Raw genomic sequence first — 25,715 nt, 5'->3', positions numbered from 1 at the left:
TTTTGCAAAACTCTTATTATTAAAGATGTAGTTTAAGTATAACTCTCACTGGTGTGTGAAGTTTGTAACTCTCCTCATTTGGTAATGCAGAAATTAGCCGCCACAGGTGTGACTCAGAGCCAGTCGCATAATGATAGGGCTCCACTTCCCTCTGTCTCCCTCCACATCTCTCTATCTCCCTCTACATCCCTCCCTTTCTATCCCTCTCTCCTTCTTTTTCCATCCCTTTCTTTCCATTCCTCTCTCTCGCTCTACATCCCTTTCTCTCCCTCTCTTTCCATCCCTCTCTTTCTATCCCTCTCTCTACCTTAACATCCCTCTCTTTCTATCCCTCTCTCTCTCTACCTCTACATCCCTCTCTTTCTATCCCTCTCTCTCTACCTCTACATCCCTCTCTTTCTATCCCTCTCTCTCTACCTCTACATCCCTCTCTTTCTATCCCTCTCTCTCTACCTCTACATCCCTCTCTTTCTATCCCTCTCTCTCTACCTCTACATCCCTCTCTTTCTATCCCTCTCTCTCTACCTCTACATCCCTCTCTTTCTATCCCTCTCTCTCTACCTCTACTGTAAGGCGTGGGTGTTGGTAGATGAGGAACCAAATGCAGGAGAACAGCGATTCGGTGTATGGGCTTTAATAGGCTTCCAAACAAAACGACAGCCAACCCAAACAACGCACAGAGTGCACAACAAAGCAAAGTGCCCCAAACACACGGGACAAAACACAGCTTGCGCAAACATACGCACCACTGAAGAATGTGCAACAAACCGCGTGTAATCACGCACAGCACACAATGGGAAAAATAATCCCACACAAAGAGCAGGCGGGCCTGCTGGCTAATAAAGCACGCTAATAGCCCAACTAAAAACAGGTGCGCCTAATAACAAAAAGGGGGGAAAACAAAAAGGGAATCAATGGCAGCTAGTAGGCCGGTGACGACGACCGCCGAGCGCCACCCGAGCAGGAGGGGGAGCCACCTTCGGTAGGAGTCGTGACATCTACATCCTTCTCTTTCTATCCTTCTCTCTCTACCTCTACATCCCTCTCTTTCCATCCCTCTCTTCACATCATGCCACACTGTCAACCTGGGTCAGAGTACTAACCACAACACTAGTAGTGTTGGCAGCGCAATGGTACTATTACCATTAGTAGAAGCAGGAGTCAAAGTTTATGATGACTTGTGATGTTTAGTTTATGATGACACTATATATACAAAAGTATATGGACAACCCTTCAAATTATTGGATTCGGCTATTTCAGCCACACCCGCTGCTGACAGGTACAATTGAGCACACAGCCATGCAATCTCCATAGACAAACATTGGCAGTAGGATGGCCTTTTTGAAGAGCTCAGTGACTTTCAACGTGGCAACGTCATAGGATGCCACCTTTCCAACAAGCCAGTTAGTCAAATTTCTGCCCTGCTAGCGCTGCTTCGGTCAACTGTGAGTGCTGTTACTGTGAAGTGGAAACTTCTAGGAGCAACAACGGCTCAGCTGCGAAGTGGTAAGCCACACAAGCACATAGAACAGGACCGCCAAGTGCTGTCCTCTGTTGCAACACTCACTACGGAGTTCCAAACTGCCTCTGGAAGCAACATCAGCACAATAACTGTTCGTCAGGAGCTTCATGAAATGGGTTTCCATGACAGTGAAGCTGCACACAAGCCTAAGATCACAATGCGCAATGCCAAGCGTCGGCTGGAGTGGTGTAAATCTCGTACCCATTGGACTCTCGAGCAGTGGAAACGTGTACTCTAGAGTGATGAATCATGTTTCACCATCTGGCAGTCCGACGGACGAATCTGGGTTTGACGGATGTCAAGGGAACGCTACATGCCCCCAATGCATAGTGCCAAATGTAAAGTTTGGTGGAGGAGGAATAAAGGCCTGGGGCTGTTTTTAATGGTTCGGGCTAGGCCCCTTAGTTCCAGTGATGGGAAATCTTAATGCTACAGCATACAATGACATTATAGATGATTCTGTGCTTCCAACTTTGTGGCAACAGTTTAGGGAAGGTTCTTTCCTGTTTCAGCATGACAATGCTGACAATGCATGACAATGCTGTTCACAATGCGAGGTGGTTTGTCGAGATCGGTGTGGAAGAACTTGACTGGCCTGTACAGAGCCCTGACCTCAACCCCATTGAACACCTTTAGAATTAATTGTAACGCTGACTGCAAGCCAGGCCTAATAGCCCAACATCAGTGCTGACTTCACTAATGATCTTGTGACTGAATGGAAGCAACGTTCTAACATCTGGTGGAAAGTCTTACCAGAAGACTGGAGGCTGTTATAGCAGCAAAGGAGGGACCAAGTCCATATTAATGCCCATGATTTTGGAATGAGATGTTCGATGAGCAGGTGTCCATAAACTTTTGGTCATGTAGCGTATATTTATGTGTTGTGAAATACAATGAGGCCATTTAGAATAGACATCCCACTCAAGGGCACCACTCTGGGACTCAACAGCCTTCTGGTTCAGCTCAGACATTAATTTCCCAAAACACTGCACCATATCACACAAACACACAGAGATCTATGTACAAACAATCACACTTTACCATCCCACACAAACACTGACTGCACCATTTAACAGACACTGCAGTAAACACTGCAATGAACACCACACACATCCATCCATTTTCCCAAGCACTACACCATCGCACATACCAATCAAGTTCCCCCACACATTGCATCCCAAAAGCACACAGTCATCATACTAAGGGAGAGATGACCTGTGCTAAATGTACCGTCCTCTCTTATCAAATGACTCTCAGTTTGCTTGTATTGCATAACCTCTCTGGCAGTCTCATATACACAGTGACGTGTATTTATGGATCCCAAGGGAAGCCACCAAAAAAAAGTGTAAAGGGAAGCCAGTTTGGATTTGGCTTTCCTCCAATCATATCACATTGAGAGCAATTGACAGAAAAACTTTAATAGTTGCATCTCGTTGTATGGTTGTCCAGTGGCTAGCTAGCTAAAGGCTAGCTAGCTAAAATTGGTCCTTTCATAAATTAGCCATGGATGGAGATAGGGATTTGAGCTTGTGGTTTTACTTAATTCTCCATAGTGGCCAATAATTATAACTGTGATTCTGATCAAACCATAAATTCATACATTGTTCCCCTGGCCTGAGAGGATGGAAGTTCAGTATGTAGCTAGATGTAGAAGGCTAATGTTAACTAGATAACGTTGCCCATGAAAGGAAGTTAGGCTAGCGAGCAAGCATTTCAGCACACTCTCAAATGTTGTTTTCTGCCATCATTGTAAGCCTGCCACACAGACACTACACTGTACGATACATTTAACATAAGAATGAGTGTGAGTTTTTGTCACAACCTGGCTCGTGGGACGTGACAAAGAGCTCTTATAGGACCAGGGCACAAAAAATAATATAATAATAATCAATAATTTTGCTCGTTACTTAACCATCTTACATATAAAACTGTATTTGTTCATCGAAAATTGGGAATAACTCATCACAGGTTAATGAGAAGGGTGTGCTTGAAAGGATGTACATAACTCTGCAATGTTGGGTTGTATTGGAGAGAGTCTCAGTCTTAAATCATTCCCCACACACAGTCAAGAATCCACTCTCACATAGGTACGTGGTTGCAAAGGGCATCAGTGTCTTAACTTTTCACGGCTGGATGAAAAACGTACCCAAATTAAACTGCCTAATACTCGGGCCCAGAAACTAGAATATGCATATATTTGGATAGAAAACACTCTGAAGTTTCTAAAACTGTTTGAATGATGTATGAGAGTATAACAGAACTCATATGGTAGGCAAAAACCTGAGAAAAATCCAACCAGGAAGTGGGAAATCTGAGAATTGTAGTTCTTCTTTTGAATCCCTATCGAAACTACATTGTCTGTGGGGTCACGTTGCACTTCCTAAGGCTTCCATTGGCTGTCAACAGCCTTTAGAAAGTTTTTTCATCCTTCTCCTGTTACTGGGCAGAGAATAGTAGCTCAGTCCATGAGTGGACTGTCTATGGACAAAGGGCTTGGTGATGCGCGAGCCCGCGAGCATGCCGTTCCTTCTTTTTCTCCTGGAATGAATACGCTATTGTCCGATTGGAATATTTTTGCATTTTTATGTTAAAAATACCCTAAAGATTGATTGTAAACAACGTTTGACATGTTTCTACGAACGGTAATGGAACATTTTGACTTTTCGTGTCTCGAATTACGCTCGCGCATTATGCCTTTGGATAGTGATCTGAACGCACAAACAAAAATATTGTCCGATTTCAGAAAGGCTTTACAGCGAAAGCAAAACATTAGATTATGTTAGGAGAGTACATAGCCAAAAATAATCACACAGCCATTTTCCAAGCAAGGACATGTGTCAATAAAACCCAAAACACAGCTAAATGAAGCACTAACCTTTGACGATCTTCATCAGATGACACTCCTAGGACATTATGTTACACAATACATGTGAATGTGCACATCAATTTACAAAAATACTCATCATAAACGTTGACAAAATATATAACAATTATTTTAAGAATTATAGATAGACTACCCCTGGATGCAACCACTGTGTCAGATTTTAAAAAAGCTTTACGGAGAAAGCACATTTTTCAATATTCTGAGTACATAGCTCAGCCATCACGGTGGGCTATTCAGACACCCGCCAAGTTCGGTGCAACCTAAACTCAGAATTAGTATTAGAAATATTCTCTTACCTTTGCTGATCTTCGTCAGAATGCACTCCCAGGACTGCTACTTCCACAATAAATTTAGTTTTTGTTCGAAATAATCCATATTTATGTCCAAATACCTCCGTTTTGTTCGTGCGTACAGATCACTTATCCAAAGGCATAACGCGCGAGAATGAGAGACGAAACGGAACGAGAGACGAAAAGTCAAAATGTTCCGGAACGAGAGACGAGAGACGAAAAGTCAAAATGTTCCATTACCGTACTTAGAAGCAAGTCAAACGCTGTTTGCGATAATATTCCAACCGGACAATAGCATATTCATTCAAGAAGAAAAAGAAGGAACGGCGTGCTCGCGTGACCGCGCATATCCAATCCCTTTGTTGCCAGGCAGACCACTCAGTAACTGAGCTCCTATTATCTGCCCAGTGACAGGAAAATGCTCAAACCACTTTCTGAAGGCTTTAGACAGCCAATGGAAGCCTTAGGAAGTGCAACATCCCCCACAGACACTGTAGCTTCGATAGAGAATTAAAAGAAGAACTACAATTCTCAGACTTTTCACTTCCTGCTTGGATTTTTCTCAGGTTTTTGCCTGCCATATAAGTTCTGTTATACTCACAGACACCATTCAAACAGTTTTAGAAACTTCAGAGTGTTTTCTATCCAAATCTAATAATAATATGCATATTCTAGTTTCTGGGCCAGAGTAGTAACCTGTTTAAATTGGGTACGTTTTTCATCCGGCCGTGAAAATACTGCCCCCTAGCCCAGACAGGTTAAAGAGAAGTGTATCTTTAAAATGGTGTAAAGTAGTCGTATGTTTGAGAAATTGAAATTATTAGATTTTTGATGTTTTGTATTTCGCGCCCTGCTGTTCCATTGGATGTTGGCTAGGCTAGCAGAACGCCTGTCCTCAACAGGTTTTAACAGCACGATTTGCCAAGGCAGGATACTCTGAGCTATCTGTTTCTCAAACTAGACACTCTAATATACTTGTCCTCTTGCTCAGTTGTGCACCGGGGCCTCCCACTCTTCTTTCTATTCTGGTTAGAGCCAGTTTGTGCTGTTCTTTGAAGGGAGCAGTACACAGCGTTGTACGAGATCTTCAGTTTCTTGGTAATTTCTCGCATGGAATAGCCTTCCTTTCTCAGAACAAGAATAGACTTACGAGTTTCAGAAGAAAGTGCTGTGTTTCTAGCTATTTTGAGCCTGTAATCGAACCCACAAATGCTGATGCTCCAGATACTCAACTAGTCTAAAGAAGGCCAGTTTTATTGCTTATTTAATCCGCACAACGATTTTCAGCTGTGCTAACATAATTGCAAAATAGTTTTCTAATGATCAATTAGCCTTTTAAAATGATAAACTTGGATTAGCTAACACAACGTGCCATTGGAATGTAGGAGTGATGGTTGCTGATAATGGGCCTCTGTATGCCTATGTAGATATTCCATAAAAAATCTACCGTTTCCAGCTACAATAGTAATTTACAACATTAACAATGTCTACACTGTATTCTGATCAATTTGATGTTTTTTTAATATACAAAAAGGTGCTTTTCTTTCAAAAACAAGGAAATGTCTAAGTGACCCCAAACTTTTGAATGGTTTTGAAGCAATTCCAGCGTTGCTTTGCTGTGTGCTTGGGATCATTGTCCTGTTGGAACGTAAATCTTCTCCCCAGTCTAAGGTCGGTTGCACTCTGAAGCAGGTTCTCGTCAAGGATTTGCCTGTAATTGGCTCCCCTCTATCCTTACCAGTCCCTGTCTCTGAAAAGCATCCCCATAGCATGAAGCTGCCACCACCACACTTCACGGTAAGAATGATGTTATACGGGTGATGAGCTGTGCCAGGTTTTCTCCAGACATAGCGCTTTGCATTCAGGCCAAAGTGTTCAAATGTGTTTCATCAGAACACATCACAGTTTGCCTTATGCTCTCTTTCACGTGCCTTATTGCAAACTCCAGGCGTGCTGTCGTGCCTTTTTCTCAGGAGTGGCTTCCGTCTAGCCCCTCCCCCATAAAGCTCAGATTGATGAAGTGCTGTAGAGACTGTTTTCCTTCTGGCAGGATCTCCCATTTCAGCCAAGGAACTTTGTACTTCTATCAAAGTGGTAATTGGGTTCTTGGTCACCTCCCTGACCAAGGTCCTTCTTGGCCGGTTGCTCAGTTTGGTTGGATGGCCAGCTCTAGGCAGAGTCTGGGTAGTTCCATATTAGTTCAATTTCCCAATGATGGAGACCACTGTGCTTTTGGAAACTTTCAACACTCTGGACATTGTTTTATACCCTTTCCCAGATATGCAGTACCAGTCAAAAGTTTAGACACACCCACTCATTCAAGGGTTTCTCTTTATTTTTGCTATTTTCTACATTGTAGAATAATAGTGAAGACATCAAAACTATGAAATAACACATATGGAATCATGTAGTAACCAAAAAAGTGTTCAACAAATCAAAATATATTTTATATTTGAAACTCTTCAAAGTAGCCACCCTTTGCCTTGATGACAGCTTTGCACACTCTTGCCATTCTCTCAACCAGCTTCATGAGCTAGTCACCTGGAATGCATTTCAAGTAACAAGTGTGTCTTGTTAAAAGTGAATTTGTGGAGTTTCTTTCCTTCTTAATGCGTTTGAGCCAATCAGTTGTGTTGTGACAAGGTAGGGGTGGTATACAGAAGATAGCCCTATTTAGTAAAAGATCAAGCCCATATTATGGCAAGAACAGCTCAAATAAGAAAAGAGAAATGACAGTCCATCATTACTTTAAGAAATGAAGGTCAGTCAATCCTGAACACTTCAAGAACTTTGAAAGTTTCTTCAAGTGCAGTCACAAAAACCATCAAGCGCTTTGATTAAACTGGCTCTCATGAGGAGCGCCACAGGAAAGGAAGACCCAGAGTTACCTCTGCTGCAGAGGATAAGTTCATTAGCGTTACCAGCCTCAGAAATTCCAGCCCAAATAAATGCTTCACAGAGTTCAAGTAACAGACACATCTCAACATCAACTGTTCAGAGGATACTGTGTGAATCAGTCCTTCATGGTCAAATTGCTGCAAAGAAGCCACTACTAAAGGACACCAATAAGAAGAAGAGACTTGCTTGGGCCAAAAAACACAAGCGATGGACATTAGACTGGTGGAAATCTGTCCTTTGGCTGACACCAATAAGAAGAAGAAACTTGCTTGGGCCAAAAAACACGAGCAATGGACATTAGACTGGTGGAAATCTGTCCTTTGGCTGATGAGTCCAACAAGGCACACTTAACTAGCATGGCTACCACAACATTCTGCAGCGATACGCCATCCCATCTGGTTTGCGCTTAGTGGGTCTATCATTTGTTTTTCAACAGAACAATGACCCAAAACACAACTCCAGGCTATGTAAGGGCCATTTGACCAAGAAGGAGAGTGATGGAGTGCTACATCAGATGACCTGGCCTCCACAATCACCTGACCTCAACCGCATTGAGATGGTTTGGGATTAGTTGGACCGCAGAGTGAAGGAAAAGCAGCCAACAAGTGCTCAGCATATGTTGGAACTCCTTCAAGACTGTTGGAAAAGCATTCCTCATCAAGGCAAGGGTGGCTACTTTGAAGAATATAAAATATATTCTGATTTGTTTAACACTTTTTTGGTTACTACAATATTTTTATGTGTTATTTCATAGTTTTGATGTCTTCACTATTATTCTACAATGTAGAAAATAGAAAAAATAAAGAAAAGCGATGAGAAGGTGTGTCCAAACTTTTGATTGGTACTGTATGCCTCATCACAATTCTATCTCTGTCACGCCCTGACCATAGAGAGCCCCTGGTTCTCTATGGTGTTTAGGTCAGAGCGTGACTAGGGGGGTGTTCTAGTCATTGTATTTCTATGTTGGTGAGTTGTATGGTTCCCAATTAGAGGCAGCTGGTAATCGTTGCCTCTAATTGGGGATCATATTTAGGTAGCCTTTTTCCCCACCTGCTTTGTGGGATATTGTTGTGAGTGCATGTAGCACTATGGTACTTCACGGTTGTTGTATGTTTCTTGGTTTGTTTAAGTTTTACAGTAATAAAAGGTGTGGAACTCCAATCACGCTGCGCCTTGGTCCGTCTATCCCAACAACCGTGACAATCTCAGAGATCTACAGACAGTTTCTTGGACTTCATGGTATAGTTTCTGCTCTGACATACACTGTCAACTGTGGGACCTTATATAGACAGATGTGTTTCTTTCTAAATAAATCATGTCCAAACAAGTGAATTGGCCACAGGTGGACTCCAATTAAGTTGTATTAAGGCTGTAAGACAACAAAATGTGGGGTATGAATACTTTTGGAAGGCACCGTATGTGTTTGTCTCCCAAGACCATAGATATAGAACAGACATGTGGTCGGTGCCTAAGACTCTGATAAGGGAGGTTTTCTTGAGTGATCAGTGGGATGTCTGCAAAACAGTACTGCAGTAAAACAGATGTATAACACTCCAATACAATTTCTTTACTTGCATAATCCTGCAGCTATATGGCATACAGTTGACCATGTCGCTGAATGCACCCATCTGCAAACTCCCTACTCTACATACAGTACGCCCCACCTCTACTGTCTGCAGGGGACTCAATCTGTCTCTGGGACTGGAGACTGTGTGTCCGTGACATTAGAGCTGGCCAATATTAGCCACGTGGAGGCCATCTGGCAGTGGTGTCAGGAGCGTTTGGCTGTCCAGCTTTGATTTGTTAATGCCCAGGTACATAGGCCCATTGATTGACTGAATCGCTCATTGGGAGAACATGCAGGAGGGTAGTGGAGCTACCCAGGGCCCTCAGAATGTCAGAGTCACTGCCTTCTTCTGTTTGGTCTTTAAATGGGGTGCACTCAGTATGCTATTGTGTGGTGAACTTTAGCCAGCAATCTCCTGAATTTGCAAACAGTCCAATATGTGATGTTGCTTTCAGTTGCTTTGTATGAGTGGACCATGAACACACACAAACATAGGCCACACATACACGCAAACACACACACACACACACACACACACACACAACTCTGATTCTTTTTGGCGCTTTATTTGTAATAGTGATTATTGAGTTCTGTCTCGGTCCAGCACAATCAATCCTGGCTGCTGTGATTAACTGTCTCTCTCCAATCCCTTCAGAGTGGGGATCCCAATGGCCCTGCCTCAACCTTATGTATTCTCTTCATGCTCAGCTTCTACTGAATCATTTGACACTATTAGCCTCTCTCAGACAGAGTGATCTAATTGGAGCGTCTGCTGTGAGGTTCCCACATAGCAGCGCTCTTCATTGGGCAGCTACACTGAACAAAAATATAAACACAACATGTAAAGTGTTGGTCCCATGTTTCATGAGCTGAAATAAAAGATCCCAGAAATGTTCTATACGCACAAAAAGCTTATTTCTCTAAAATGTTATGCACAAATTTGTTTACATCATGGTTAGTGAGCATTTCTCTACCTGACAGGTGTGGCATATCAAGAAGATTATTAAATAGCACGATCATTACACAGGTGCACCTCGTGCTGGGGACAATAAAAGGCCACTCTACAATGTGCCGTTTTGTCACACAACACAATGCTACAGATGTCTCAAGTTTTGAATGAGCGTGCAATTGGCATGCTGACTGCAGGAATGTCCACCAGAGCTGTTGCCAGAGAATGTTGCCACGTGTATGGCGTCGTGTGGGTGAGCAGGTTTGCTGATGTAAACATTGTGAACAGTGTGCCACATGGTGGAGGTGGGGTTATGGTATGGGCAGGCAGGCAGGCAGGCAGGCATAAGCTACGGACACCGAACCCAATTGCATTTTATTGATGACAATTTGAAAGCACAAAAATACTTTGACGAGATCCTGAGGCCCATTTTATGTATTTGTTATCTGTGACCAACAGATGCATATCTGTAGTCCCAGTCATGTGAAATCCATAGATTAGGGCCCTATCAATTTATTTCAATTGACTGATTTCCTCATATGAACTATAACTCAGTAAAATCAATGAAATTGCATTTTGCGTTTATATTTTTGTTCAGTATAATTGTGGAGGCTGTACACAAGTTTTTAGGGTTGTGTCAGAATCACCTGGAATCATGAAAAACGTGGTCTGTTTGAAGCAGTGCTAATTGACAGAGAGACAGTGATGAGTGGTGCCATTCTGGGACTGGAGAGGAATAGCGAGATCAGTCTACACAATACACTGTCAGCAGACAGTTCTATCCAGCTGACAAGGAGCAGACCAACTACAGTGTATGTATAGTTACAGTTGAGAGGAGAGGGTATACGGGGCTCACTGAGGTTAAGCCCTTCCTATTCAAATGATGACTTTTACCCCAACACTCCCTCATCATTAAACTGGCCTGTTGTGAGCACCAGTGGAGTCAGAATATTTAATAAGATGCCAGTTACCAATAATAACTCTGATGATGGTGTTGCCATGGTGACCAAATGATTGTGCTGCTGTATCTTGACCCTCCAGACGAGGTGACCATGGAGGAAGTGGGAGCTCAGCTGAGGGCGGGGGAGTTCATCATTATCGTGGTGGTGCTGATCATGTGGGCAGGTGAGGGGTGGAATGTTCCAAAGGTCAGAGTGCTACCTACACACTAGGAATACAACATTCCAGTAAGTTTCCCCAAATTCTCAGGTGTTCCAGAAATGTTTGGAGGATTCTGGATTTCCTGCTTATTCTGTGAATCTTCAAACCAGGATTATTGGAAATCCTGGAAATTTTGTGAAAATTACCGGAATTTCACAACCCTACCACACACACACACACCACAGACCATCACACATACACCCTCAAGAGTGTAGAACAAAAGGAAGGGTATATTTTAAACAAATATTGTCCACAATTTGTAGTAATTTGTCCTTGTAAAATGATTTCCGTCTGCTCTTCACTTCGGTAATGTGGTTGTTATTTACGATCTGTCTGTGTGTGCTTCTCCTCTCTCTGTCAGGTGTGATCGCTCTCTTCTGCCGTCAGTATGACATCATCAAAGACAACGAGCCCAACAACAACAAGGACAAAGCCAAGACCTCATCGGAGTGCAGTACTCCGGAGCACCCAACGGGGGGGCTGTTGCGCAGTAAGGTATAACCCCCCCATCCCCTCCACACTGAGTCCCAACCGACACCAGACAGGTGAATCGTCCCGGCGACTTAAAACCTTCCACTTCCATCAGCACCTAGCACAGTAACACACATAGTACCATCAGGGCTACGCCCACCCTATAACAGAATATGCATTGATTTATCAGCATTTTTGGCAGCACTTCATCCTAAAAAACACTGTTAAAATGCAAACATGCATCTCTCTCAGGACATAAGCCACAACAGTGCTATAAATCCAAAGCCTTTCAATCAATGCACAAACAGCCCATTTGCTGCTGGCATGATTGTCCCATGTCCATTCGCTCCTCCCCATCTCCCCAACAACTGGCTGATGCCCTCTGGTCATCTACGATCAAGCCAACTAGACCAATTCGGACACTAAAATGATCAAATACTCTATCTCCCTTCCAGAGAGAAAGCATCATAAGACCAAGGCATCCTCCCATTTTGTCCAGGTGCTCCGTGCTCATAGCAGAATGACCCTTTATTCAAGGTTTAGAGAGTGGCCTTCATCTTTCTCATCACTGCTGTTCCCCTTCTTCCCCTCTACAGTTCCCCAAGAACAATAACAACAACAACCGTACGCCATCTGTGAACATCATCGAGCTGTGATGGCTAGGACCCTCTCTAATCCAAAGGACTGAGTGTCTTCTGAACAGAGCATCCAAAATGCCCGTTATGCCCATCTGCTTGTTAGGGTGAGGCTGGGACTGTGGGCGCGCCCCCTTGGCCGTGCCCAGCCCTTTGGCACGGGGCTTGGGTGTGAACTGGGCCCCCAGGACTCCAGGGGTCAGGCCTCAAAGGAGAGGCTCTAGGTGTGATGGCAGGACTGTGGCTGTCACTGCTCTAATCACTGCCACAGGGCCAAGGAGATAAGGGCCAAATGGATTCAGCTGTAAGCTGAGAAACAGACGGGAGATATGAACATGGCCAGGGGACTGCAGGTAACCAGGGCCAGAGACCATCTCTCTATTAGCTTCAGTGCAGGCTGCTGAGGGGAGGACAGCTCATAACAATGGCTAGAACATAGTTTTATTATTATGATCTGTCCTCCCCTCAGCAGCCTCCACTGCTCAGCTTGTTATCAATGAACTGAAACACACTGTTTCCCCCCTGTTCACCATGCTGCAACCGAGGCTGGTGCACTGAGAACCGTGTGAAAATGAATTCCACCTGTTGTATCTTCTCTCTTAAACAGTAACCTTGTTTCTTTCTTTATTTGCCTCCTATCAAGCGCTTGCTGTAAGGCACATACTGTCTTTGCTATCGTTTATCTTGTGTGAGATATTATACCTGTTATTCAAACTCAAACTACATCTCTGTATCAAAATCTGTCTTCTTTTTTTATCAATCTACTCACGAAAACGTATTTGCAGGATACCAACCAAGGTTAGTTATATAGATCTCCTTATGGTTATCTAGATCTCACTCTTGTTATATAGATCTCCCTATGGTTATATAGACCTCACTCTTGTTATCTAGATCTCCCTATGGTTATCTAGATCTCCCTATGGTTATCTAGATCTCCCAATGGTTATCTAGATCTCCCCATGGTTATATAGACCTCCCTATGGTGTTATAGATCTTACTCTAGTTATATAGATCTCCCTATGGTTGTCTAGATCTCACTCTAGTTATATAGATCTCCCTATGGTTATCTAGATCTCCCTATGGTTATATAGACCTCCCTATGGTGTTATAGATCTCACTCTAGTTATATAGATCTCCCTATGGTTGTCTAGATCTCACTCTAGTTATATAGATCTCCCTATGGTTGTCTAGATCTCACTCTAGTTATCTAGATCTCCCAATGGTTATCTAGATCTCCCTATGGTTATATAGACCTCCCTATGGTGTTATAGATCTCACTCTAGTTATATAGATCTCCCAATGGTTATCTAGATCTCCCTATGGTTATATAGACCTCCCTATGGTGTTATAGATCTCACTCTAGTTATATAGATCTCTGTATGGTTATCTAGATCTCACTCTAGTTATATAGATCTCACTCTAGTTATATAGATCTCTGTATGGTTATCTAGATCTCACTCTAGTTATATAGATCTCCCTATGGTTATCTAGATCTCCCTATGGTTATCTAGATCTCACTCTAGTTATATAGATCTCCCTATGGTTATCTAGATCTCACTCTAGTTATATAGATCTCCCTATGGTTATCTAGATCTCCTTATGGTTATCTAGATCTCACTCTAGTTATATAGATCTCACTCTAGTTATATAGATCTCCCTGTGGTTATTTTTTTATTTTATTTTTTTCACCTTTATTTAACCAGGTAGGCAAGTTGAGAACAAGTTCTCATTTACAATTGCGACCTGGCCAAGATAAAGCAAAGCAGTTTGACACATACAACAACACAGAGTTACACATGGAGTAAAACAAACATACAGTCAATAATACAGTAGAAAAATAAGTCTATATACAATGTGAGCAAATGAGGTGAGATAAGGGAGGTAAAGGCAAAAAAAGGCCATGGTGGCAAAGTACATACAATATAGCAAGTAAAACACTGGAATGGTAGATTTGCAGTGTAAGAAAGTGCAAAGTAGAAATAGAAAAAATGGGGTGCAAAGGAGCAAAATAAAATAAATAAAATAAATAAATACAGTAGGGGAAGACGTAGTTGTTTGGGCTAAATTATCGATGGGCTATGTACAGGTGCAGTAATCTGTGAGCTGCTCTGACAGCTGGTGCTTAAAGCTAGTGAGGGAGATAAGTGTTTCCAATTTCAGAGATTTTTGTAGTTCGTTCCAGTCATTGGCAGCAGAGAACTGGAAGGAGAGGCGGCCGAAGGAGGAATTGGCTTTGGGGGTGACCAGTGAGATATACCTGCTGGAGCGCGTGCTACAGGTGGGTGCTGCTATGGTGACCAGCGAGCTGAGATAAGGGGGGACTTTACCTAGCAGGGTCTTGTAGATGACCTGGAGCCAGTGGGTTTGGCGACGAGTATGAAGCGAGGGCCAGCCAACGAGAGCGTACAGGTCGCAGTGGTGGGTATTATATGGGGCTTTGGTGACAAAACGGATGGCACTGTGATAGACTGCATCCAATTTATTGAGTAGGGTATTGGAGGCTATTTTGTAAATGACATCGCCGAAGTCGAGGATCGGTAGGATGGTCAGTTTTACGAGGGTATGTTTGGCAGCATGAGTGAAGGATGCTTTGTTGCGAAATAGGAAGCCAATTCTAGATTTAACTTTGGATTGGAGATGTTTGATGTGAGTCTGGAAGGAGAGTTTACAGTCTAACCAGACACCTAGGTATTTGTAGTTGCCCACATACTCTAAGTCAGAACCGTCCAGAGTAGTGATGCTGGACGGGCGGGCAGGTGCAGGCAGCGATCGGTTGAAGAGCATGCATTTAGTTTTGGAGGCCACGGAAGGAGAGTTGTATGGCATTGAAGCTCGTCTGGAGGGTTGTTAACCTGTTGGGTCTAGGGGGCAGCATTTGCACGTCTGGATAAAAAAAATGTACCCGATTTAATCTGGTTACTAATCCTACCCAGTAACTAGAATATGCATATACTTATTATATATGGATAGAAAACACTCTAAAGTTTCCAAAACTGTTTGAATGGTGTCTGTGAGTATAACAGAACTCATTTGGCAGGCAAAACCCTGAGACATTTTCTGACAGGAAGTGGATACCTGATGTGTTGTATTGACTTTAAACCTCTCCCATTGAAAAACACAGGGGTTTAGGAATATTTTGGCACTTCCTATTGCTTCCACTAGATGTCACCAGCCTTTACAAAGTGTTTTGAGTCTTCTGGAGGGAGATCTGACCGAACAAGAGCCATGGAACGGTGATGTCCCATTAGACACCTGGCGCGCTACTTCATGTTGGGTACCCTCGTTCCAATACGTTATAAAAGGCTATGCATTCGTCCACCTTGAATATTATTCATGTTCTGGTTAAAAAAGGCCCTAATGATTTATGCTATACAACGTTTGACATGTTTGAACGAACGGAAATATATTTTTTCCCCTCGTTCATGACGAGAAGTCCGGCTGGCTTACATCATGTGCTAACGAGACGGAGATTTTTGGACATAAATGATGAGCTTTTTTGAACAAAACTACATTCGTTATGGACCTGTGATACCTGGAAGTGACATCTGATGAAGAGAATCAAAGGTAATGGATTATTTACATAGTATTTTCGATTTTAGATCTCCCCAACATGACGTCTAGTCTGTATCGCAACGCGTATTTTTCTGGGCACAGTGCTCAGATTATTGCAAAGTGTGATTTCCCAGTAAGGTTATTTTTAAATCTGGCAAGTTGATTGCGTTCAAAAGATGTAAATCTATAATTCTTTAAATGACAATATAATATTTTACCAATGTTTTCTAATTTTAATTATTTAATTTGTGACGCTGACTTGACTGCCGGTTATTGGAGGGAAACGATTTCCTCAACATCAATGCCATAGTAAAACGCTGTTTTTGTATATAAATATGAACTTGATAGAACTAAAAATGCATGCATTGTCTAACATAATGTCCTAGGAGTGTCATCTGATGGAGATTGTAAAAGGTTAGTGTATCATTTTAGCTGGTTTTATGGTTTTGGTGACCCTGTCTTTGACTTGACAAAACATTACACACAACTCTTGTAAATGTACTGTCCTAACATACTCTAAATTTATGCTTTCGCCGTAAAACCTTTTTGAAATCGTAAAACGTGGTTAGATTAAGGAGATGTTTATCTTTCAAATGGTGTAACATAGTTGTATTTTTGAAAAATTTGAATTTTGACATTTATTTGGATTCAAATTTGCCGCTCTTGAAATGCACCTGCTGTTGATGGAGTGCACCACAGGTGGCACGCTAGCGTCCCACCTAGCCCCAAGAGGTTAACACAGTGTCCAAAGAAGGGCCAGAAGTATACATAATGGTGTCGTCTGCGTAGAGGTGGATCAGAGACTCACCAGCAGCAAGAGTGACATCATTGATGAATACAGAGAAAAGAGTTGGCCCAAGAATTGAACCTTGTGGCACCCCCATAGAGACTGCCAGAGGTCCGGACAACAGGCCCTCCGATTTGACACACTGAACTCTATCAGAGAAGTAGTTGGTGAACCAGGCGAGGCAATCATTTGAAAAACCAAGACTATTGAGTCTGCCGATGAGGATGTGGTGATTGACAGAGTCAAAAGCCTTGGCCAGGTAAATGAATACGGCTGCACAGTATTGTTTCTTATCGATGGCGGTTAAGATATCGTTTAGGACCTTGAGCGTGGCTGAGGTGCACCCATGACCAGCTCTGAAACCAGATTACATAGCATAAGGTGCGGTGGGATTCGAAATGGTCGGTAATCTGTTTGTTGACTTGGCTTTCGAAGACCTTAGAAAGGCAGGGTAGGATAGATATAGGTCTGTAGCAGTTTGGGTCAAGAGTGTCCCCCCCTTTGAAGAGGGGGATGACGGCAGCTGCTTTCCAATCTTTGGGAATCTCAGACGACACGAAAGAGAGGTTGAACAGGCTAGTAATAGGGGTTGCAACAATTTCGGCAGGTAATTTTAGAAAGAAAGGGTCCAGATTGTCTAGCCCGGCTGATTTGTAGGGGTCCAGATTTTGCAGCTCTTTCAGAACATCAGCTGACTGGATTTGGGAGGAGAAATGGGGAAGGCTTGGGCGAGTTGCTGTGGGGGGTGCAGTGCTGTTGACCGAGGTGGGGTAGCCAGGTGGAAAGCATGACCAGCCGTAGAAAAATGCTTATTGAAATTCTCAATTATAGTGGATTTATCGGTGGTGACAGAGTTTCCTATCCTCAGTGCAGTGGGCAGCTGGGAGGAGGTGCTCTTATTCTCCATGGACTTTACAGTGTCCCAGAACTTTTTTGAGTTTGTGTTGCAGGAAGCAAATTTCTGCTTGAAAAAGCTAGCCTTGGCTTTTCTAACTACCTGTGTATATTGGTTTCTAACTTCCCTGAAAAGTTATATAGACCTCCCTATGGTTATCTAGACCTCTCTATGGTTATCTAGATCTTCCTATGGTTATATAGACCTCCCTATGGTTATCTAGATCTCCCTATGTTTATCTAGATCTCCATCTCCCTATGGTTATCTAGATCTCCCTATGGCTATCTAGATCTCCCTATGGCTATCTAGATCTCCCTATGGTTATCTAGATCTCCCTATGGTTGTATAGATCTCCCTATGGTTGTATAGATCTCCCTATGGTTGTATAGATCTCCCTATGGTTATCTAGACCTCTCTATGGTTATCTAGATCTTCCTATGGTTATATAGACCTCCCTATGGTTATCTAGATCTCCCTATGTTTATCTAGATCTCCATCTCCCTATGGTTATCTAGATCTCCCTATGGCTATCTAGATCTCCCTATGGCTATCTAGATCTCCCTATGGTTATCTAGATCTCCCTATGGTTGTATAGATCTCCCTATGGTTGTATAGATCTCCCTATGGTTGTATAGATCTCCCTATGGTTGTATAGATCTCCCTATGGTTGTATAAATCTCCCTATGGTTATCTAGATCTCACTCTGGTTAAACTCCCTGAAACATCCTCTGAGAGATGTTTTCATTCAATCAAGGAATCCAGACAACACAATGGTAATTTGGGAGGCCTATCTGACGCAATGCCATGGCAATGACGTCAGAGCAGGATCAAAAGATTACTCAAGACACTTGTGCGGCAGAATTCTCAATATATCTGGAGTATTAAAGCTTGTTAGCTCTAACAGCAGAAAGAACAATGTAATTGATAAACAAAGTTGGTCTCTGCATACACACAACAAGAAACTTCTTATTTATCATTGACTTATCTTAAATATTGCATTTTCCTTGAAAGTATTTTTTTAACGCATTAGTAGCTTTATATTTTTGAAGTGTATCCTTTCTCTTATCACCTACTTTTATTAGTGAGCATTCTAGAGAGGAGAAAGCAAATACGATTTAGTCTTATCTTGTTAAGTTTATGGACTCACCTTTAAGAGGGACTTGACTCATGTGTATAGACTGGATGTATCTCTGAAGAAGGGCTAAACAGGCCTCTCCCATGTCAGCAATAGCATCACTGAATGGAGCAGTGGAGCGTCTCACACACCAGCAGGCCATGAAGCACCTGGGAGGGTCAAACCTGTCCACGTACTTCCCAGCATTCTGAGCTCGGGGGCAACAATACTCAACAAACTTGATGCAGGGTGACTTTAAAAGGTGATGAACATTGTCAGGAGTTTTTGAGGGGTTTAAATACATTTTATTTTATGAGTATCCTTGTTTATGAAAGACCTTTCTATGAAATGCCTGCCACCTCCAACTTGCCCTGAAAATTGCCACTAGGGTACCCAGGCCTAATCAAAGATTTGATCACGAGCTCCATATGTTGGTTCTAAACTTTGACCCCTTTAATTCAGTCCCATCTGACACCATCACTAGTTGCCAGCTTGACAGAAGGGCTTCTACCAAAGAGGAAGAGGCAAAGCGAGAGGGTTTACTCCCATCAAAATCTGTCTACGATAAGCAGACTGATAAGCATACCGATAAGCAGACCGCCTGCCCTCCCGCCTTTGGGACAACAACTCCCATTGTTAGGGCGGAGACTAACCTAACGTAGCAGGCGTAAAGGAAACGCTTGAGCGGAGTTCCCACATCCGATTTTCAGTGAAAAATTAAGCTAGGTTGACGATAGCGCAATGGTTGAATCAATGTTGTTGCCAGGTCATTTCAATGAAACTAAGTTGAACCAACGTGGAATAGACGTTGAATTAACGTCTGTGCCCAGTGGGCTGTATCCCTGAAAACCGGATGCATCTGCTAGGGGTGGGAGGAGACAAGACCATCTTGTCTTTATATACAGTATCTCTGCTTCTACGGACTCATCTTCTTCAGCGTGTGTGAGTCCACCCTCCCCACCCCATGTACTGTGTATCACAGACACAGACAGAGGTGTTGTTGACATGCTGTATGAATAGACTATAATGTGGAGATTCTCAATGGACCAAACAACCTCCTCCACATCCCCATGAAGGGGACATCGCTGTGATGAATGAGGTTATGTGTTTTAGGGCTGATTAAAAAAGCACTGCCTTAAATACCTAAATCTTCCATTTTCTTTGATAGGATGTAATGATAAAGGCCCAATTTGTTCCACGTTTTTCCATTTCTCCTTTCCCTGCCTCTTGTCCCATGGGAAGGCTGCAGTATGGTGGTCTGTCTACAGCCGTTTGGAGTTGGTTCAGGGGAAACATGCTAAGAGAAAAACTATAATTAGATTTCAGAGAACATTCCTAAGGGATGGGTGAATGAAATGCTCAATGAAGAGCATGACAGATAAATGTGTACATACATTTTCTCCGTTTTGATTATGTGGTTTCTAGAAATGCTACATATATTATTATGTTTTCAGGAAATGGTTTGGGAGTCTCAAGGACAATTTAAATATAATTTGATTATAGAAAATGTGTTCATGATACTTCTTTGTTTTCAATGTATTTCTATCACATTCTATGGTTGTCTTATTTAGCCTATATCCAATATTAAACAATATTGTTAATTATGAATATAGAGGAATAGAGAAATCTTCATATTTGCCACAGAACATTCCTGTGGACACTCTAAAAAAGCAACCTACTTAATATGTATTGATCAACCAGACATGACCAAATAAAAGAAAACAATTCTCACAATAGCCATAAACACAGCAATGGAGGCTTGTGGGAGGAGCTATAGGAGGATGAGCTCATTGAAATGGATAGAATGGAATGAAATGGAGTCACGCATGTGGTTTCCAGTCATTACAATGAGCCTGTCCTCCTATAGCTCCTCCCACCAGCCTCCACTGGTTTGTACAGAATCTCATGAATTACTCCAGCTCTGTTATGACTCATCACCTTCTGTGTCAGACTCGCCATTACTGAACTGTGACTGTTGACACATCAAACAGCCTTCCGCTACTCTCCACCTTCCTATCGCAGGCACACACAGACCTAGACCTACACACACACACACAAAAACACTGAGGTAGCACACACTTATGCACGGCGCACGCACACACACGCACGCACTCACACACCGTGAGGTAGCACACACAGACTAAGGTAGCACACAGTAATTCCAGCTGTACCCGTTGCGGTGCAGACAGTCCTCCCTGCAGGTGATTAACCTTGGCTGTGGGGAGAGGCAGACTGTAATGACAGGCCTAGCCCAGTGATGTATACATGGGTTATAGAAGGAGGGAGCTGACTGATAACTAATACAATGGCAGGGTTTTGTCTTTCTCTCTCTCCTCACTTCCACCATTAATGAGAAAGACGGGAGCGGAACTCGGCTTTCATTTCTCCAATAAACAGTGATTCATGTCAGGGACAAGGGCAGGCTTTAGGCAGAGAGGGAGGAGAGAGAAAAGAAAATGAGGGAGGGAGAAAGAGAGAACGGAAGGAATGAGAAGGAGAGGGCCCATTTGATTGATTAACACAGACATATGGATGTTCGGAGGACAAACTTGGTGTTCTGCTGCATTACCCCAAGCACTTCTCACAAAAGTTTCTGTGCTGAAGGTTGAAACCATGTGTCCTTAAGACTGCTGGAACTGGTAGCTCATTGCAATCGATAGGCATCCGTCGACTCAGTTACGGATGATGATCATCTCCCTGGATGATTTCCTTTGAACTGGGTCCATGTCTGTTTGCAGTGTACCAGCACTACATCCCACAATGGCACACAGGAATTGCTTCTTTCTCATTCACCTACTTACTTGCAGAGTTGGCTATTTTACTGTCCGCATTGGATTTGGCAACTCTAAACTTTCAGTTGCGTTGAGATTCATAGTCAGGGCCAAACATAACCAATACAGTGCTCAAATCTTTTATTAAAAGTTGCTTAAAGTTCATTCTCAAAAAAAGTTATTGAATGAAGTGTACCTCTATGGGCTAGGTGGGACGCAGGCGTCCCACCCGTGGTGCACTCCATCAACAGCAGGTGCATTTCAAGAGCGGCAAATTTGAATCCAAATAAATGTCAAAATTCAAATTTTTCAAACATACAACTATTTTACACCCTTTGAAAGATAAACATCTCCTTAATCTAACCACGTTTTACGATTTCAAAAAGGTTTTACGGCGAAAGCATAAATTTAGAGTATGTTAGGACAGTACATTTACAAGAGTTGTGTGTAATGTTTTGTCAATTCAAAGACAGGGTCACCAAAACCATAAAACCAGCTAAAATGATGCACTAACCTTTTACAATCTCCATCAGATGACACTCCTAGGACATTATGTTAGACAATGCATGCATTTTTAGTTCTATCAAGTTCATATTTATATCCAAAAACAGCGTTTTACTATGGCATTGATGTTGAGGAAATCGTTTCCCTCCAATAACCGGCAGTCAAGTCAGCATCACAAATTAAATAATTAAAATTAGAAAACATTGGTAAAATATTATATTGTCATTTAAAGAATTATAGATTTACATCTCTTGAACGCAATCAACTTGCCAGATTTAAAAATAACCTTACTGGGAAATCACACTTTGCAATAATCTGAGCACTGCGCCCAGAAAAATACGCGTTGCGATACAGACTAGTCGTCATGTTGGGGAGATCTAAAATCGAAAATACTATGTAAATAATCCATTACCTTTGATTCTCTTCATCAGATGTCATTTCCAGGTATCACAGGTCCATAACGAATGTAGTTTTGTTCAAAAAAGCTCATCATTTATGTCCAAAAATCTCCGTCTTGTTAGCACATGATCTAAGCCCGCCGGACTTCACTTCATGAACGAGGGGAAAAAATATATTTACGTTCGTTCAAACATGTCAAACGTTGTATAGCATAAATCATTAGGGCCTTTTTTAACCAGAACATGAATAATATTCAAGGTGGACGAATGCATTCTCTTTTATAACGTATTGGAACGAGGGTACCCAACATGAACTCGCACGCCAAGTGTCTAATGGGCCATCATCGTTCCATGGCTCTTGTTTGGTCAGATCTCCCTCCAGAAGACTCAAAACACTTTGTAAAGGCTGGTGACATCTAGTGGAAGCAATAGGAAGTGCCAAAATATTCCTCAGCCCCTGTGTTTTTCAATGGCATAGGTTTAAAGGTAATACAACACATCAGGTATCCACTTCCTGTCAGAAAATGTCTCAGGGTTTTGCCTGCCAAATGAGTTCTGTTATACTCACAGACACCATTCAAACAGTTTTAGAAACTTTAGAGTGTTTTCTATCCATATATAATAAGTATATGCATATTCTAGTTACTGGGTAGGATTAGTAACCAGATTAAATCGGGTACATTTTTTTTATCCAGCCGTGCAAATACTGCCCCCTAGCCCTAACAGGTTTTAAGAACTTTTCACTATGGCACACCGTTTGCTCTATGTTGCCAATGTAAATAAAATCAATGTCATTCCTGTTTCAATAATATTCATACATTTAGGGCTAATGTACTGTAAAGCATATTACATTTTTGTTATGTTGCCAAGTTGTGGTCCAACCATGCGGTTTCAGTTCTGCGTCGATGGATTTTCTGCTCGACTTGCTCTGGGAGCCGACACATCCTGATGTCATAGTAGATATACAGTGGGATTGATCAATCATCCATGCATGGAGGCCAACAGCATAAAAATATAATATTATTTATATGGCCAACAGTTCTCTGCAACCTTGCCATATATGAACTGGTTTCTTTGAATCAAAGTCCCTTGGGAGATCGACTCTTTAAAATAAACTCAGCTGTCAGAGGTTTCTGATATGACTTGGTGACATTTTCATCCAGTATTCAGATGGGCCTGATCAAGCTTAGGGCCCAGCTGGAGCTTCTGAGGGGATATGTAGCTTTTTTTAAGGCTGTAAGAACTTAACGTTCCACTTCGATCATGTGGTGGTAACCCACACATTTTATAATGCTGAAAAATGATGTTCGCTAAACAGATTTGTTTGGGATTGTTGATTTGCTCTCCTTGTAGGACAAAAGCCAGGGGATGGGACTTGTTTCGTGAGGTTTAGTCCAATGATAATATCAGGCAAATACAAAGAGATGTTGTACATTTTGCAGAGCCAAAAGAAACTTAAAATGAAAAGCAATGATTTTACGGTGTGGGTCTCTTTACTTTTATTTTGGTACTTGCAAAGAAGCCTGGTTAAGAAAAGATTAAAAGCTTTATCAATGTCATCATGTTTATATTCCATGTATAAAATAAACAAGTAATTGCTTAGTGAGGGCTAGCATGGCTCAACTATTATGCACACGGTTACACAATTTCTATAATGAGGAACATGGGTAATGCTTAGGTTACTTCTGGATGGTTAATCAAATAAAAATGATTTAACATTTTCAAATAAAGTATATTAGTTTTTCTCCTTTTCTCACATTAGTTTTTGAGGTCAAATACTACTGTACATCAAATGATTTTCTTCCACGATTCCAACCATGGTAATTGAGAGGGATGAACTAAAGTTTAGTATTCATATCCATATATAGGTACTTCAATCATAGGCAATACATGTAAATCAGAGGTTTAGAATAGCAATGTTATGATTATAAGCATAAAAAAATAACAAGTAAAGAAGTTAGAGAGCCCCCCCCAGTGAGCCACATCTCCTCAGTCACTGACTGCACTTACATATGGTATTCTGACTGGGCTAGACATTTATGTTTGGAAAAAAATCAACAACAGGGTTTCAGGCAACTGCTGTTATTGTAAAGTTAGCAACCTGTGCTAGAAACGTGCAGAGATTCACAATGTCACAGAAATCAATACCCGCACATAACAGAACCCTACAAATTGGTTTTTATCTCACTCAATTCCCACACTAGATTGTGTTTACAGCTGTCTCTCCAACACGAGCATCAATAGAGGGCCAATCCCTATCTGCATCGCATCGCTTTCACAGAATAGGCTAGATCAGGGGTACTCAACTCTTATCCTACGAGGTCCGGAGCCTGTTCGTTTTCTGTTCTACCTGATAAATAATTTCACCCACCTGGTGTTCCAGGTCTAAATCAGTCCCTGATTAGAGGGGAACAATGAAAAAATGCAGTGGAATTTGGTGACTAGAGTCTTTGACAATGTTTTGGGCCTTCCTCTGACATCGCCTAGTACAGTCATGGCCAAAAGTTTTGAGAATGACACAAATATTAATTTCCACAAAGTTCGCTGCTTCAGTGTCTTTTCATATTTTTGTCAGATGTTACTATGGAATACTGAAGTATAATTACAAGCATTTCATAAGTGTCAAAGGCTTTTACATGAAGTTGATGCAAAGAGTCAATATTTGCAGTTTTTCAAAACCTCATCCAATGGTAGAGCGTGGCGCGAAATACAAAAACCTCAAAAATGATATAATTTCAATTCCTCAAACATACGACTATTTTACACCATTTGAAAGATAAGACTCTCGTTAATCCAACCACATTGTCCGATTTCAAAAAGGCTTTACAGCGAAAGCAAAACATTAGATTATGTTAGGAGAGTACACAGCCAAAAATAATCACACAGCCATTTTCAAAGCAAGCATATATGTCACAAAAACCCAAAACACAGCTAAATGCAGCACTAACCTTTGATGATCTTCATCAGATGACATTCCTAGGACATTATGTTATACAATACATGCATGTTTTGTTCAATAAAGTTTATATTTATATCAAAAAACAGCTTTTTACATTGGCGTGTGATGTTCAGAAATCGTATTCCCACCGAAAACTTCCGGTGAATTTACTAAATTACACATGATAAACGTTGACAAAATAATTATTTTAAGAATTATAGATACAGAACTCCTTTATGCAATCGCTATGTCAGATTTTAAAATAGCTTTTCGGTGAAAGCACATTTTGCAATATTCTGAGTACATAGCTCAGCCATCACGGCTAGCTATTTTGACACCCGCCAAGTTCGGGGCTCACTAAACTCAGAATTAGTATTAG

The 25,715-nt window shown here is 41.9% G+C and overlaps 1 protein-coding gene across 1 annotated transcript in view; it reads left to right on the top strand.

Annotated features, from left to right (window-relative positions):
• LOC106580093 (fibronectin type III domain-containing protein 5b-like) overlaps positions 1–14,864 on the top strand; it is a 46,667-nt gene extending 31,803 nt beyond the window's left edge. The window contains exons 4-6 of the mRNA XM_082971481.1: positions 11,152–11,235; positions 11,633–11,766; positions 12,339–14,864. Of these exons, the coding sequence (XP_082827607.1) occupies positions 11,152–11,235; positions 11,633–11,766; positions 12,339–12,398 (278 nt within the window). The 3' untranslated portion in view covers positions 12,399–14,864. The remainder of the gene's footprint in view (positions 1–11,151; positions 11,236–11,632; positions 11,767–12,338) is intronic.
• The last annotated feature ends 10,851 nt before the right edge of the window (positions 14,865–25,715 follow it).

Source organism: Salmo salar, chromosome 01 (genome assembly GCF_965601325.2).
Source record: "Salmo salar chromosome 01, fSalSal1, whole genome shotgun sequence".
Lineage (NCBI taxonomy): Eukaryota > Metazoa > Chordata > Actinopteri > Salmoniformes > Salmonidae > Salmo > Salmo salar.
This window is presented reverse-complemented; position numbering and strand designations above follow the sequence as displayed.